The 14,043-nt window shown below is 43.8% G+C and overlaps 1 protein-coding gene across 4 annotated transcripts in view; it reads right to left on the minus strand.

Annotated features, from left to right (window-relative positions):
• Window positions 1–14,043, minus strand: part of SLC24A3 (solute carrier family 24 member 3) — a 178,200-nt gene that overhangs the window by 2,058 nt on the left and 162,099 nt on the right. For all 4 annotated transcript variants that reach the window (XM_081205994.1, XM_081205992.1, XM_081205991.1 and 1 more), the window contains exons 14-16: window positions 13,084–13,198; window positions 12,342–12,454; window positions 451–516 (exon numbers count right to left, since the gene is read on the minus strand). In XM_081205994.1, the coding sequence (XP_081062120.1) occupies window positions 451–516; window positions 12,342–12,454; window positions 13,084–13,198 (294 nt within the window). The remainder of the gene's footprint in view (window positions 1–450; window positions 517–12,341; window positions 12,455–13,083; window positions 13,199–14,043) is intronic.

Genomic DNA, 14,043 nt, shown 5'->3' on the forward strand with positions numbered 1-14,043 from the left:
AGGCACATAAAACAATTTCACATAGATATAGAGCTGACCTAGATCAGAGGTAGATTTAATGGAGCGTGACCGGTTTGGTTGCACTGGGCATGGAGCCTCAAGGGCAGCAAAGCTATGATGTAGAATTGAAGGAGAGAGGAAGGGGGCTTCAAATTTTGGGATCGCTGAAATTTGAGACCCAAAGTCCACCACAGCCTAGATCTACCAACCTGCTCCTAGAAATCTCTCATCACTTCTACAGCTACCATTTGGTCTGAGCAGACTCTCTGGGCACTAGAAGTCTTTGGAAGATGCTGCCCATGAATCACCCATTACATTTATCATAACACACACTGCTACATTCCACAACTGCACCATATTTCATACATGCCTTACCAAAATGGGGTTAAGCTTTTATTTCACTATTTGCTACTATCTTAAAAGTCCAGAATAAAACTGTGATCTACTTACAGTAACGAAAACTGATGCCAGCAGCAAGCCCACAGAATAGATAAGTCCTCGGCTGTTTAAATGAATCTGAAAAGTTAATGCAACTGTTTAAGAATTCTGTCTCCACTTTGATTTTAATGAACTAGTTATAATCGCTACACAGCAAAAAACTGTAATCTCATAGATATAAATGAGATAAGTCCATTATGTCACATTCTTTTACACCAAAGGGAATATTGTATTCAAAGCAACACTGCTGCCCTTTGATCCACAGAATTGGGCAGGGCTGGCTGTTTTCAATTTCTGAATCTATATTTATTTATTTATTCTTCGCATTTCAACCTCACCTTTCCATAATAATCACAGCACCACACATTCCTTAAAATAATAGGATAATAATCAGACCAAGAGCAAATTATAGCAGATATTCTAAAGGCAGCCACAGCCGTTGCCAAAACCTTGTTAAGGGCAGTATTTGGCAAAAACCCACAGGAATAAGGTAGTCTTTGTTTCTCAATAAAAGTGAGCAGCAATGAGGCTGTTCCAGATTATGGGTGCTACAACCAAAAAGGTTCCGTCTCTAATGCCCACCAGCCAATGACTAGGCCCACACTGAAGAGGTTGGAAGGAATGACTTGGGTAGGGGGAGGTTGAATTGAACCTAGAAATAAACCATAACCCAGGGGTCAGCAAACTTTTTCAGAAGGGAGCCGGTCCACTGTCCCGAAGACCTTGTGGGGGGCCGGACTATTTTTTTTTAATGAACAAATTCCTATGCCCCACAAATAACCCATTTGCATTTTAAATAAAAGCATACATTCTACTCATGTAAAAACACCAGGCAGGCCCCACAAATAACCCAGAAATGCATTTTAAATAAAATGGCACATTCTACTCATGTAAAAACACGCTGATTCCCAGACCGTCCGTGGGCCGGATTGAGAAGGCGATTGGGCCGGATCCAGCCTCCGGGCCTTAGTTTGCCTACCCATTCCATAACCAGCGAAGTTGCCAAAAGATTGGTGTAATGTGATTTGATCTAATGGCACAATTTAGAACCCTGCAAACTATTTTCTGAATCGAAAGAAGCTTCCAGACTATTTGGAAGGTGAAACCCACAAAAAATGTATAAAACCTCTCTAACCTACTGGTGACTACAGGCCTTAGTCATTGAGGTCAGTCCTATTTTTGTGGGAAAGGGTGCAACGGGAACAATAAATAAACCTGTCACTCATTCCTGGTCACTACCTCCATGAGGACATTCAGGAACAATCACAACACCCAGCCGTAGTCTAACCTGTAAACTCGCTGCTTCAGTTTTATCCTGCTGGTCCCACCAAAGACCCTCATCTAGTTTGCCTAGTAGTTTCTTACAGCGGCACCCAAATGCCCAGAAGCAGGACATGAAGGCAAAAGCCTGCCTCCCACTCTCTTTCCGCCCGGCCTAGGAAAACCATGCTTGCCCCCTTCCACTCCTTGGAGGAAGCTTGGGGCACATATATAGTAGTACTACCTCTGTATTATTGTCTCCATAATGCAGATGGGAGGCATCAGATCAAGGCCTACATTTTAAAATGAGCTTTAAAAATATATTTGTAAATGTTTGTATCTCTCATGCTAGGCATAAAGCAGCTGGCTGGGTGCTTTGGCAGATGTTTATCTTCCTAAACAGGGCCCCTCTGATCTATAAGCAGTGCCTCAGGGTTGTAAAAGGAAATTACAGGCTGGGAGCAAAAGGTCACACTGACCATACAAATTACAGAATACAATCAAGCTGCAAAGACACAATTAAGAGTTGGTAAATAGTGAAATTTATTGTTTAACAGAAGACGCGAGCCATATTTTCATAAGGTTAAAGGGCAAGAGCTAATAGAAACAGCAGCTGGCTTGAAAGGGGGGTGTAGATCTAAGGGGTTGCTTTCGAAGCTGTTTTATTAAGTTCCTTTTCTTCTAAAAATCTATCTATGTTATGTATGAAATATATTGGCTTAAATGTAATTATGCAAAGGATTTAGAAAGTAAGAAATGTTAGCTTCTTATGTTAGATTCTTATTTCATTGATGGTGTGTGAGAAGGTGAACCCAAGATCTCTGTTTAAGATAAAATTAGAACCATTAGCCATCTGTTTTGGAGTGAATAGGGCAATAGGGCAAAAAGGTTATCTGGTAATTAAGGTGCCTGGTCGAGGCAAATGTAAGATATATGGCTACTTGTTTGCCATTTATAGATAGAAGGAAATATAGCTCTTTGTCTCCCATAAAAGGTAATAGGAAATGGGTGTATCTTTTATTATTGGTTCTAGCAAACAGCCAATAGGAATTTCAACCAGGCTGATTGGACAGAGGCAGCCAAAGGAGGAGCAAGGGGGCTGGGCTGTGGGAATATAAGTGCTGGCCATCAGGGCTGGAGTGGGCAGAGCTTTGGTATCCATATACCACTGTGTCTCTCATTTATTTGTCTGACAAATAAATTATTATTTTAATTTCTCTATTGCTGCGTTGAATATTTCATTCCAGCTAAGCGTTAACCACAAGCAGGGTGCTACAGATGGGAGGCTTTGACTCGAAAAAAGAGACACTTAGGAATACCCTACGGACATGGCAGGGACACACATAGTAGAACAGTCTCATACCAAGCAGTCCTAAGGAAGGGGAGCCCATCAAAAGTCCGTCCACCTCACACCAGCCAGGACAAGCTGGGTAAGTGGGCCTTTCCCCTTTCTCATTACACCAGCTTCAGCTTGGGTCCCTTCCAGGATCCACAGGGCTTTGGATCCAGCAGGTTCAAGGAATGACACTTCACTTCAGGGCCTGCTATTACTGCTTGGACAACCACCAGCTTTCTGTCCCCTAGGGTACAGCTGGGGCGTCCATCACAGTAGAACCCCCAGCAGCATCCCCATCCCTCAGCATCATTGTTGTACTCTTCATAACTATGCTACACCGGCTTTCAAGCAGTATCTGCTAGGCACATCATGATTATGGTACAATATTGTCTACTTTCGTGGGTGCAGGATCCCTGTAATTTTTGAAAGTATGGAATCTGGACAGGCAGCTAGCTTTGCTAGTCTGGACAGTCATTAAAGGTACAGGAGCCCCATTCACCTTTGCATTTAGTCACCGTAGAAGCACCATATTTTTGCACTGGGTATCTGCATAGACATATTGTCTAAAGATAATAGTAACTGGGGATGAGGTGAGTTCAAAATGTGCAGTTAGAATAAATGCAATTGCAAAGCTACATTTAGGCTAGAGAGATATAAGTTTCTTGAACAACTGAAGGTAGCTTGAAAGGGATACAAATTTGGCCTACTTTTGCCTCAGGTTTGTAAAGTTTTTTTTAAAAAATAAAACTTGCCAAACTGTTTGATCAGAAGTGACAGGGCGACCAAATAAATCTGTGTGTGGTATGCTAAATAGCAAGCAAAGACTTCCTTAAACTGGTTTCAATCCTCTGAGAAATTATTGCCTGTCTCCAGACCTTACATTGAATTATTCTGTTGTGTATTTATTTAGTAATTCAGTTTATATTAAACATGAGTGGGAGTTCCCCCCCCCCCGAGTCATTTTGATAAAAGACATAATCTAATATTGGTTTGCTTGTTTTTGTTTCGGTTAGAGTACAAGAACATTTTTAATGGCAAACTGCCACCTGAGGGCTCAGGGCAGAACTAGTGCTCTTGTTCCAGATCTCGGTGACTCAGCTGGGCTGACACATGGACAGAAAGAGGGGAGGAAAAGCATTCGTCTGTCACCACAAAATAACTCGGAGGATAAAAGTTCATGTACCAGCAACAATGTGTCTCTTGTTTGTTCAACAGCTGGGCTTTCCCCCTGCTTCATAAAGTTGTTTTCAATCTAATGAGCAATTCAAATCAATTTTTTTCTGCATTAAAGTAATTTACTGTGTTGCCAGTTGAATAAATAATTTTCCACACTGCATCAGCAGCCGTTTTCCACCCATTTCTTAGTTAGCAAATGTGTGGATGCCAAAGTTATATCATTACCACCATCTATAATAAGCACACGAACGATTCTAAAATTATCAAGACACAGGACATGGATCTTCAGCTCGTAGGCTTCCCACCAGAACCACTATTTTTTTAAAAAAAAAGTTTTATTTTTAAGAGAAGGCCACAGCTATGCAAATGACTCAGGGAGATAAAGTGTTGCTTGCAGTTTTCCTGGAGGTGCTCAGAGACAACTTAGCAGCTCGTCACTCACAGTCCAGGAAACATGATAAAGATTTCTATAGACACTGTTGTAGCTCAGTCCTTTTTTGCAGCACATCTATTGCATGCAGAAGATCTCAGCCTCTGGCATCTCTAGTTAAAAGAATATCACAGAAGGGAAAGGGGGAAAGGCCTCTCTCTGAGCCCTTGGAGAGCCACTGCCAGACTGAGCAGGCCTGCTATTGCCGAGACAGATGGATAAATAATCTGACCTGGTAGGAGGCAAGTTCCTAAGAGAGAAAGCATTAAATTATATCCTGATCTCTTCCTTGTCACTTAATGTGCTGGTGTTATGGTGCTTATAAGAGATGAAATTGGGTTGGGGCGGCATTTTAATTTGTAGTAAAATCTGAATCACTCTGTTTCTCTGCACTCTCCATTTGACGTCAGATCTAAAAGTATTTCAAGTAAACAAAAGAGGCTAATTTCCCTAGGGAAGATTGATTGGAGTGTGTGTGGAAATTCCCAGGGACAGTTGGCAAGATGGCTTCATGACTCTGGAATGCACTTTGCCAGGAAGTTCGGCTGCCCACACTAGACATCACAGCTGCATTTCCTGGAACAAAGGCTAGATTTCACTGTGCTTTTTTGTTGTTGTTGGCACATAAAGCGTAAATTCCCCTTGGGTGTCAGTAAGGTGAACTTCACATGCCACATTGCAGGTAGAGGCAGAAGAATTAAACAGAGCAGCTCAAACTATAGTTGAAAAACCCGCTAGGGACCAGGAATATGCACACTCTGAATGGCAAAATAGGACTAAAACAACACAGTAGTAACTCCCCCTGCTGGATATAACATTAGTGCCTAGATTATCCACTAGGCATCACTTAATTGCTTCTTATTCTGTATACTACTGAGAGACAATGAAAATTTGACTTGGCTGGAATTGCAGAAAAGCAACCAATTCCAAAAAGCCGCTGCCAACCACATTTCCTGACTGTGCCTTCTTAGAGCATGATCAGGAAGTTTCATACCAAGAATGAGGGGGAAGCTCTCTTCTGTTTTGTAGTAGGGAAGGGAAGCTCTTTTAGGTTTCCCTTCCCAGAAGACCACCAGCCTTCTCAGATTACAAAGATTATCATCCGGATGGTGAGCGGTGGCTCAGCTCTATCTGCTGAGAACTCAGGACATGGTGGAAGAAAGAACATGCCTCTGCCTGCCCACCAGGCACTCTGCACAAGAATGCCCAACTGGACAACATTTCTTCTCTTTTTTGAGTAGGATGTGTGTACTCTCAGCTTGCACATGGCGTTATTTGCATACTGATGGGGAGGAAGAAGGGCATCTTCACTCGTTTACCAGATAAAGAGTGACACCATCCCAGTGAGCATACGAGCCAGAACTATGACGTATCTCCCATTTATTAAAATAATATTACTCCCAGGGCTTTCCTTCTAGAAAAAGGCTGCTGGTACTCACCATGAAGTTGTTACAGTAAGTGCAACACTTTTAACCAGTGCATTTCTTCTAGGAAAAAAGGTGACGGTACTGCATACCCTTGAGTATCCCCAGAAAAAAGCAGTACACATACCTACACATTTCAGTATTCCTGTGGCTCTCAGAGTCTCCCCTGGTGTCCTACTTACAGAGAATATCAATGGAATAACAAGTTTCTGCAATGGAAAAACCAGAAAGTAGGAACAAGGGCACACTCCATTTTTCACTTCTACTCTGGCATTTGGTTCAGGAGAAAGTGAGGTAGTGCTGCTAAAGCCAAAAGCAATTTGGTTACAGATTCCATACAAGTAAAAGCATTCCTTATCGCCACTAATATATTTTTATTTCTGATCATCTCTAGCGGCGAATACCTTGATTTAATGGTTATGACAGTGTCCCTATTAGAGTGGACAGTGGGAAAAACAGTCTTGTATGTGAGGAGGGACTATTAGACAGCGAATGTCTTTCATTATGTAGGATTTTAGCCACTCGATCTTCTCTTTCCTCAAGCACAACTGCTTCCTGGATATTCTGTGCCACACCTAACACCTGGCACATATAAATCCACACTTTGATGCAAACTGCATGTGCAAATTGCACACATCGCCCAGTCAACATATGCTGGTGCCAAACCTTGTTCCTGCCAACTCAAGGAGAAAGGCTGCAGGGCCAGGGTGGGGTGGAGCATGGTCGGATTCAATGAGCCAAAGGAGAAGTAGGGCAAAGTTGGTCAAAATATGTCAGTGTTGAATCCGGTTCTTGTGCAATGCTGAAAGGTAACTTGTAGCTCAGCAGGTCTCTTACTTGCTTAGGTCAGCAAGACAAACAAACCAGGTCCAGAAACTTTAATAAGAGTCAGGGATTGGCACCAGACCTCCTTGGCTTAATGCTGAAACGAGGCTTCCTCAGCTGGTATAACTAGTCTTCCTGGAACTTCCTCCTTTAGACAGAATCAGGTGGTGGCGCTGACATCTCCCAGCTCAGGTCATCAGTTCAGGAGCCACTCTGGGCTCAGGTTACGGCCTGACTGATATGGGGCAGAGTTGAGAGAGAAGGGAGGTCTGTGACAAGGACCATATGGGCTCACAGACCACAGCCATTATTCCACACCTGATGGAGAAATGCATCAGAACTGAAAACCCTCAGAACCTTGACAGAATCCTTTAATTTTTGTGGTGGAATGGTGTGTCCCATTTTGGAGTTACTGAGAATAGAGTTGTTGGGACATATCCCTGCCCCACTGAGGCTCCGAGATATAGGAATAGCGCTGGATTAAGGGTGGTGTGGGTGGTTCCCTCACAGAGGGCAGCAAGCCAAGCAGGCATGAAACTGAGAAGATCCATAACTGAGAAGATCCATTTGGGGGTGCCAAATTTTGGCCGCACACAAAGAGATAGAAACTGTGCCACTAAGAAAAATACCCATGCCAATGCTAAGACTAAGGTTCAAAGAAGAACCAGAGAACTAAAGAACACCTGGTGGATAAAAAAAGCTCAAAAGATCCAGCACTGAGCTGACACTCATGATGCACAGAGTTTCTTTAAAGCCACAAAGATCATCTATGGGCCAATAAATCATGGCATAAGCCCCCTACGCCCATCAGATGGTACCACGCTTATAAAAAATACAGAAGCTATTGCATTGCACTGGAAAGAACATTACCAACATCTCCTTAACCACAACTCCCCCGTAGCTGCCAAGGTCCTCTCACAAATCCCGCAAAAACAATTTAGAGATGAGCCTGCAGTATCTCCAAATCTGGGAGAGTTGTGTACAGCTATTAATCAAATGGAAAACAACAAAATCAGCGGACCTGATGGGATACCTGCCAAAGTCCTCAAAGCAGGCAGAATTGAACTTACACTTCACAAGCTCATCGAAAAAATCTGGGAGAGCCCAGCAGACTTCAGGTATACCAAAATTAGCAATCTTTTTTTAAAAAAGATGATAGAATGGATTGCAGAAATTATCGAGTCATCTCTTTATTAGCTGCAACTGGCAAAATACTTGCAAGGATCTTAGCAAACTGTCTCCTAACTATATTTGAGGATACCCTTCCTGAATCCCGAAATGGTTTTCAACCTTCTAGGGGGACAGTAGACATGATTTTCACTGCCCGACAGCTTCAAGAAAAATGCAGAGAGAGAAACCAACCCCTGTATATGGCATTTATTGACCTGACTAAGGCCTTTGGCAGCATAAATTGCACTGCCCTGTGGACTGTCCTTCTGAAAGTTGGCTGCTTTGTGAACATCCTTCAACTCCTCCACAATAACATGACAGCAACAATTGTGGATTACAATGGCTCTCAAAGTCAGATCAGGCATTAAACAGGGATGCGTTATCACCCCAACTCTATTTATTATCTTACTTGCCATGATCCTACACATTGTCCAAGGGAAACTTCCCACTGGGGTAGAAATCATATACAGTGGTGCCTCGCAAGACGAAATTAATTCGTTCCGCAAGTCTCTTCGTCTTGCGAGTTTTTCGTCTTGCGATGCACGGTTTCCCATAGGAATGCATTGAAAATCAATTAATGCGTTCCTAGGGAAACCGCCTTCAGACCAGGTCCGGGGACAGTCTGTCCCCCGACCTCTTCTGAAGGCTGGGGGGGGGCAAGGGCTTTTCTTCCCACCCCCAGCATTTTAAAAAACCCCGGGACAGCGGAGGACTTCTCCGCTGTCCGGGCGATCTTAAAATGCTGGCGGGCGGCATTTTAAAATCGCCCCGGGACAGCGGAGGACTTCTCCGCTGTCCGGGGTGATTTAAAAGCCCCTGGGAAGGCAGGCAGGGGGGACAAAGACTTTTGCCCCCCGCCCGCCTTCAGAAGAGGTCCTGGACCTCTTCTGAAGGCGGGCGGGGGGCAAAAGTCTTTGCTCCCCCCCGCCTGCCTTCAAAAGCCCTCCGGGACAGGCAGGCAGGGGGGAGCAAAGACTTTCGCCCCCCGCCCGCCTTCAGAAGAGGTCCAGGACCTCTTCTGAAGGCGGGCGGGGGGCAAAAGTCTTTGCTCCCCCCCGCCTGCCTTCAAAAGCCCTCCAGGACAGCGGAGAAACGCGCTGTGTTTCTCCGCTCTCCCGGGAAGGCAGGCAGGGGGGAACAAAGACTTTCGCCCCCTGCCCGCCTTCAGAAGGTGTTCCCGAGCAGAAGGCTTCGGAGCATCGTTCCGAAGCCCGGCGGCGGGGGCAGGTGTTCCCTCCCCACCGCCCGGCTTCGGAGGAGGTCCGAGGACAGTGGGGAAGACGCGCTGCGCTTCCCCGCTGTCCCGGATATTTCCCTATGGGCTGTCGTCTTGCGAAGCAAGCCCATAGGGAAATTCGTCTTGCGAAGCACCTCCAAAACGGAAAACCCTTTCGTCTAGCGGGTTTTCCGTCTTGCGAGGCGTTCGTCTTGCGAGGTACCACTGTATTGAACAGATGGAAAGCTCTTTAATCTGAGTAGGCCAAAAGCAAAGAGTAAGGTTACCATAAATTACGTCATAGAGCTTCAGTATGCTGATGAAAATGTAGTGTGCGCACACTCAGAGGATGACCTCCAAACCATCCTAAATATCCTAAAAGAAGTTTACAGAAAACTTGGCCTATTCTTCAGTATCCAAAAAACCAAAGTGCTGCACCAACAAGCACAAAAGAACCCCTCTGCAGTGCCACAAATCCAACCTAATGGTGCAATCCTGGAATGTGTTCTTCACTTCTCCTACCTGGGCAGTTATCTTTCCACAAGGGCTTACATTGATGCTGAAATCCAGCATCGCCTGAGCTCTGCAAGTGCAGCCTTCTCCTGATTAAAGTTTGAGGACTGGGACATTTGCAGGGAAACCAAAATGCATGTTTACAAAGCTATTGTACTACCAACTTTACTGTATGCTTGTGAAACATGGAACACTTATAAATGCCATCTCCAACACCTCGAAAGATTCCACCAACAGTGTCTCTGAAATTTTTTACATATCACTTGGGAAGACAGGCAAACCAACGCCAGTGTCCTGGAAGAAGCAAAGATCATCAGTGTCAAAACAATGATTCCTCAACATCAACTTCATTGGTCTGGTCATGGTGTTTGGATGCCTGATTATGGTCTTCCAAAACAACTACTGTATTCCCATCTTAATAATGGAAAGTGAAATACTGGTGGACAACAAAAGAGGTTTAAAGACAGTCTCAAGGCAAATCTTTAAAATGTTGCATAAGCACCGATAACTGGGAAACACTGGCCTGCGAGCGCTTCAGCTGGAGAACAGCCTTTACCAAAGCTGTCATGGACTTTGAAGAAGCACGAACGCAAGGCGAACTCAGGACGGAAGGGAGAAACATGCTAAGAGGAAGGCATGTTTGGCAAACCCTCACCGTGATCAATTCCTGCCTGGAAACCTATGTCCCCACTGTTGAAGAATGTGTGGATCCAGAATTGGCCTCCACAATCTCTTACAGACCCACAGTTAGGACCGTGTTCATGGAAGACAATCTTACTCGGCTACGAGTGAAGAAGAAGCCATATTACGAAAGTTCAGCCCTGCATAGGAATGGGGTCCATGCAAGGGAAAGAGGGCTGAATCAAGGTGGAGAATCACAGAGGGAGCAACAGGAGCTGACTGTGGAAGTGGTGAGGGGCTGTGTCCTCTCAGCAGCCAATTTGGGAGGAGAGATGCACAATGGAATGTGACCCAAAACACTCCTTCAGTCAGGAGCAGAAGCTGTAGTCTGCTCAGAAACAAGGCCTACTGGCACAGATGACAATTGGGAAAGAAATTCAATGCAACTTTGAGAGCTGCCAATAAGAGGGAGAATAGTGGGAAGTAGCAGCAGCAACAGCCAACCCACCCCGCTTCCCTTTCCCAGAGGCAGCTAGTTGGAGTGGTCAGAAGGAGAGTCTTAGCCAGGATCCTTGCAGTGGGTGGAGGTCAGAACACACTACATTGCTGCTAACAATCTTCCCTGTCATTTTAAACTTTCTGTGGTCATGTGGTTTCATGAAATTACCACGGAACACTAACAGTCACTCCGAGCTTCTAAGTTGTGAGCATGTTCACATGTTGTGGTTTTAATAACACTGTATAAATTTCTAGGAATTATATATAAAGGCTTCACTATTAATTATTTTCTCTTTGTTGAATATGTTACATTAGATGTGGAATGAATTAACAATTCAGGGAGATTCTGAGTCACAGGAGTCATCAGAGACACCCCCCCCTTTATTTCTAAAATGTATATCCTGTCCATCTTAAAATGATCTCTGGGTGGGTAACAATGTATGCTACCCTTCAACTGTCATAGCTGATGTTTAATCAGAAAGCCTGGTGAAGAGAAATGTTTTCAACTGGCCCTGATAACTAGCCAATGTCGGTGCCAGTCTAAGGTCAGGTGAGAGTGTTCCACAGCCTCAGTGCCACCACCAAAAATACCCTAATGCAAGTCCCAGAAGTCCAGACCTTGATAGGTGATGGTACAACGCAGCCTTTCTCAACCTTGGGTCCCCAGATATTGTTGGACTACGGCTCCCATCATCCCTCACCACTGGTCCTGCTAGCTAGGGATGATGGGAGTTGTAATCCAGCAACACCTGGGGACCAAAGCTTGAGAAAGTCTGGTCTAACCTATAGTATAAATTGATGCCCAATGACACCTAATTATCTCTATATTTGGTGCTGTCTGGAAATCTTTTCAAGATAGGAGATTTCTTCCCCTCCTAAAGCAAGTTTTATGGCTGAACAACACTTATAGTTGCTTATTTACTTACTGACCACATACTTTCTATGAAACTAAGTACTCATAGTAATTTATAGGTTAAAATATTACTTACAATCTAAGACAAGATACAGAAGACAAAAAAAAAAAAGATGGTGAAGGAGGAGGAGTTTGGATTTGATATCCCGCTTTATCACTACCCGAAGGAGTCTCAAAGCGGCTAACAATCTCCTTTCCCTTCCTCCCCCACAACAAACCCTCTGTGAGGTGAGTGGGGCTGAGAGACTTCAGAGAAGTGTGACTGGCCCAAGGTCACCCAGCAGCTGCATGTGGAGGAGCGGAGACGCGAACCTGGTTCCCCAGATTACGAGTCTACCGCTCTTAAACATTACACCACACTGGCTCTCCTGATCATGTTCGAGTCCAGCACCCCCCCCCCCAGTTTTCTGGCTATTTGTTAAACAGAAATTAAACCACGATATCACACAAAAGCAGCTGTAGCAATTTGTAAACATAAAAAGCGACTTAAAGAAAAAAGCGACTAGAAACATAGTACTTACATAGGAGCCATAGTTCACTGCTAGAGTCTGTAGAGACCATGGAAGCCCCAAGCCAATCAGAATGTCAAAAACATTGCTTCCAATGGAGTTTGACACAGCCATGTCACCCATTCCTGAGGAAACAAGAGTAGTTAGGGCTTTTTTTAAGAAAACAAGAATTATTATAGACCCATCTTATGCAAGTTTGTTTATGTCCGAGTTGCAAGTATTATTTCCTTTGCAAAGTTCTCTCTTATTCTGCTTGCCCCATTTCCCCTGCTTTCTTTTAGGTGTCTTGATGCTCACTAATTTGGAACACACAGGTCCAGTAGTTATCCACACAACAGTCTCAGAAAGTTCAACAGTTATCCACATAATAATGATGAGAATTTTGGTTCTTCATTCACACAAGCTTTTTTGCATGAGCCACTACAAAACATTCCACACTGCCTCAGATTTACTCAGTGGAATAAAAGGTTTAGACACCCTCAATTTCAGTAGAAGTATATGAAAGTCTTTGGCTGAGGTTGGTGCATCACTTTCATTTACTTATACTGAAACTAATCTGAAACTTTTTTGTCAATTCACTCAGTTAAGTTAGTGTTCTACCAAGTAGCATCTGAATAGCCTCCCATCTCCAAGTGCCTGCTCTATGTTACAGTATTTGTTGTGCATTTACCTTTAAGCACAGGCAATGGTTCTGTTTTAAAAACCTTCAACAGCTTCTTTGATAGCCATGTTTTAACAAACTACACAAACCTACCTTGTCTTGCTACAATTAAGCTTGCCATACAATCCGGGACACTGGTTCCAGCTGCCAGAAATGTGATCCCCATGATCACATCTGGAATACCCAAAGTATAACCAATAATTGTTACCTAGAGAAAATAAATGGACCGTTAGGATGCTTAAGCTCATTCAGAGCACATACAGATGTACCAATCTATAGGAGGGTTTTTCTGTTCCAGGAAGAACTCAGCTTCCCCTGCTCTCAACATAGCAAGCTCATTATACTGAATCAGACCACTGGGCCATCTAATACAGTACTGGCAGCAGCTCTCCGCAGTCCCAGGCAGGAATCTTTCCCAGCCTTGCCTGGTAATGTTGTGGATTTAATTTGAGCTGTGCCCCTTCCAAATTCACCAGTTTAGCTCCGGATCCAGTGTTGATTCCCCCCCTTCTTGCTTCAAGCAGTCTTTTTTAAAGAAAAGAGAAGAAGAGGAAAAGAAAAGGGAAAAGAAATTTAGACATTTGGCACGTTCATCCCATTAAATTTATCTAATGGTATGAAGCCAGTATTTTATTTAAAGAAACAATGCATGGGGTGGGGTAGGGCTTTGTGATTGTCAGAAGAGCTAGCCAATCAGTACTTTGCACAGCCAGTCTTTGCCTATTTTCATGATTGCAAGTTGTTTTAAACCGTTTTTAAAGTTGTTTTAATACTGTAACCTGCTAACCTAACCTTAGGGTGAAGGGCAGATAATTAATAAATCAAAATATGATTCTAGAACAGATATTTAAATGGTCAGTCACTGAGGACTTGTGATTACTAAGACCCAGTTTCTCAAAATCAAGTTACGGAAAATTAATCTAATTTCTTTTTTTGATAGAGTTACAAGCTTGGTGGATCAGGGGAATGAGGTGGATGTACTGTATCTTGACTTCAGTAAGGCTTTTGACAAAATGCCCCATGATATTCTTGCAAAGAGGCTGGTAAAATGTG

The sequence above is a fragment of the Podarcis bocagei genome (genome assembly GCF_964188305.1).
Source record: "Podarcis bocagei genome assembly, chromosome: 8".
NCBI classification, from domain to species: Eukaryota; Metazoa; Chordata; class Lepidosauria; order Squamata; family Lacertidae; genus Podarcis; species Podarcis bocagei.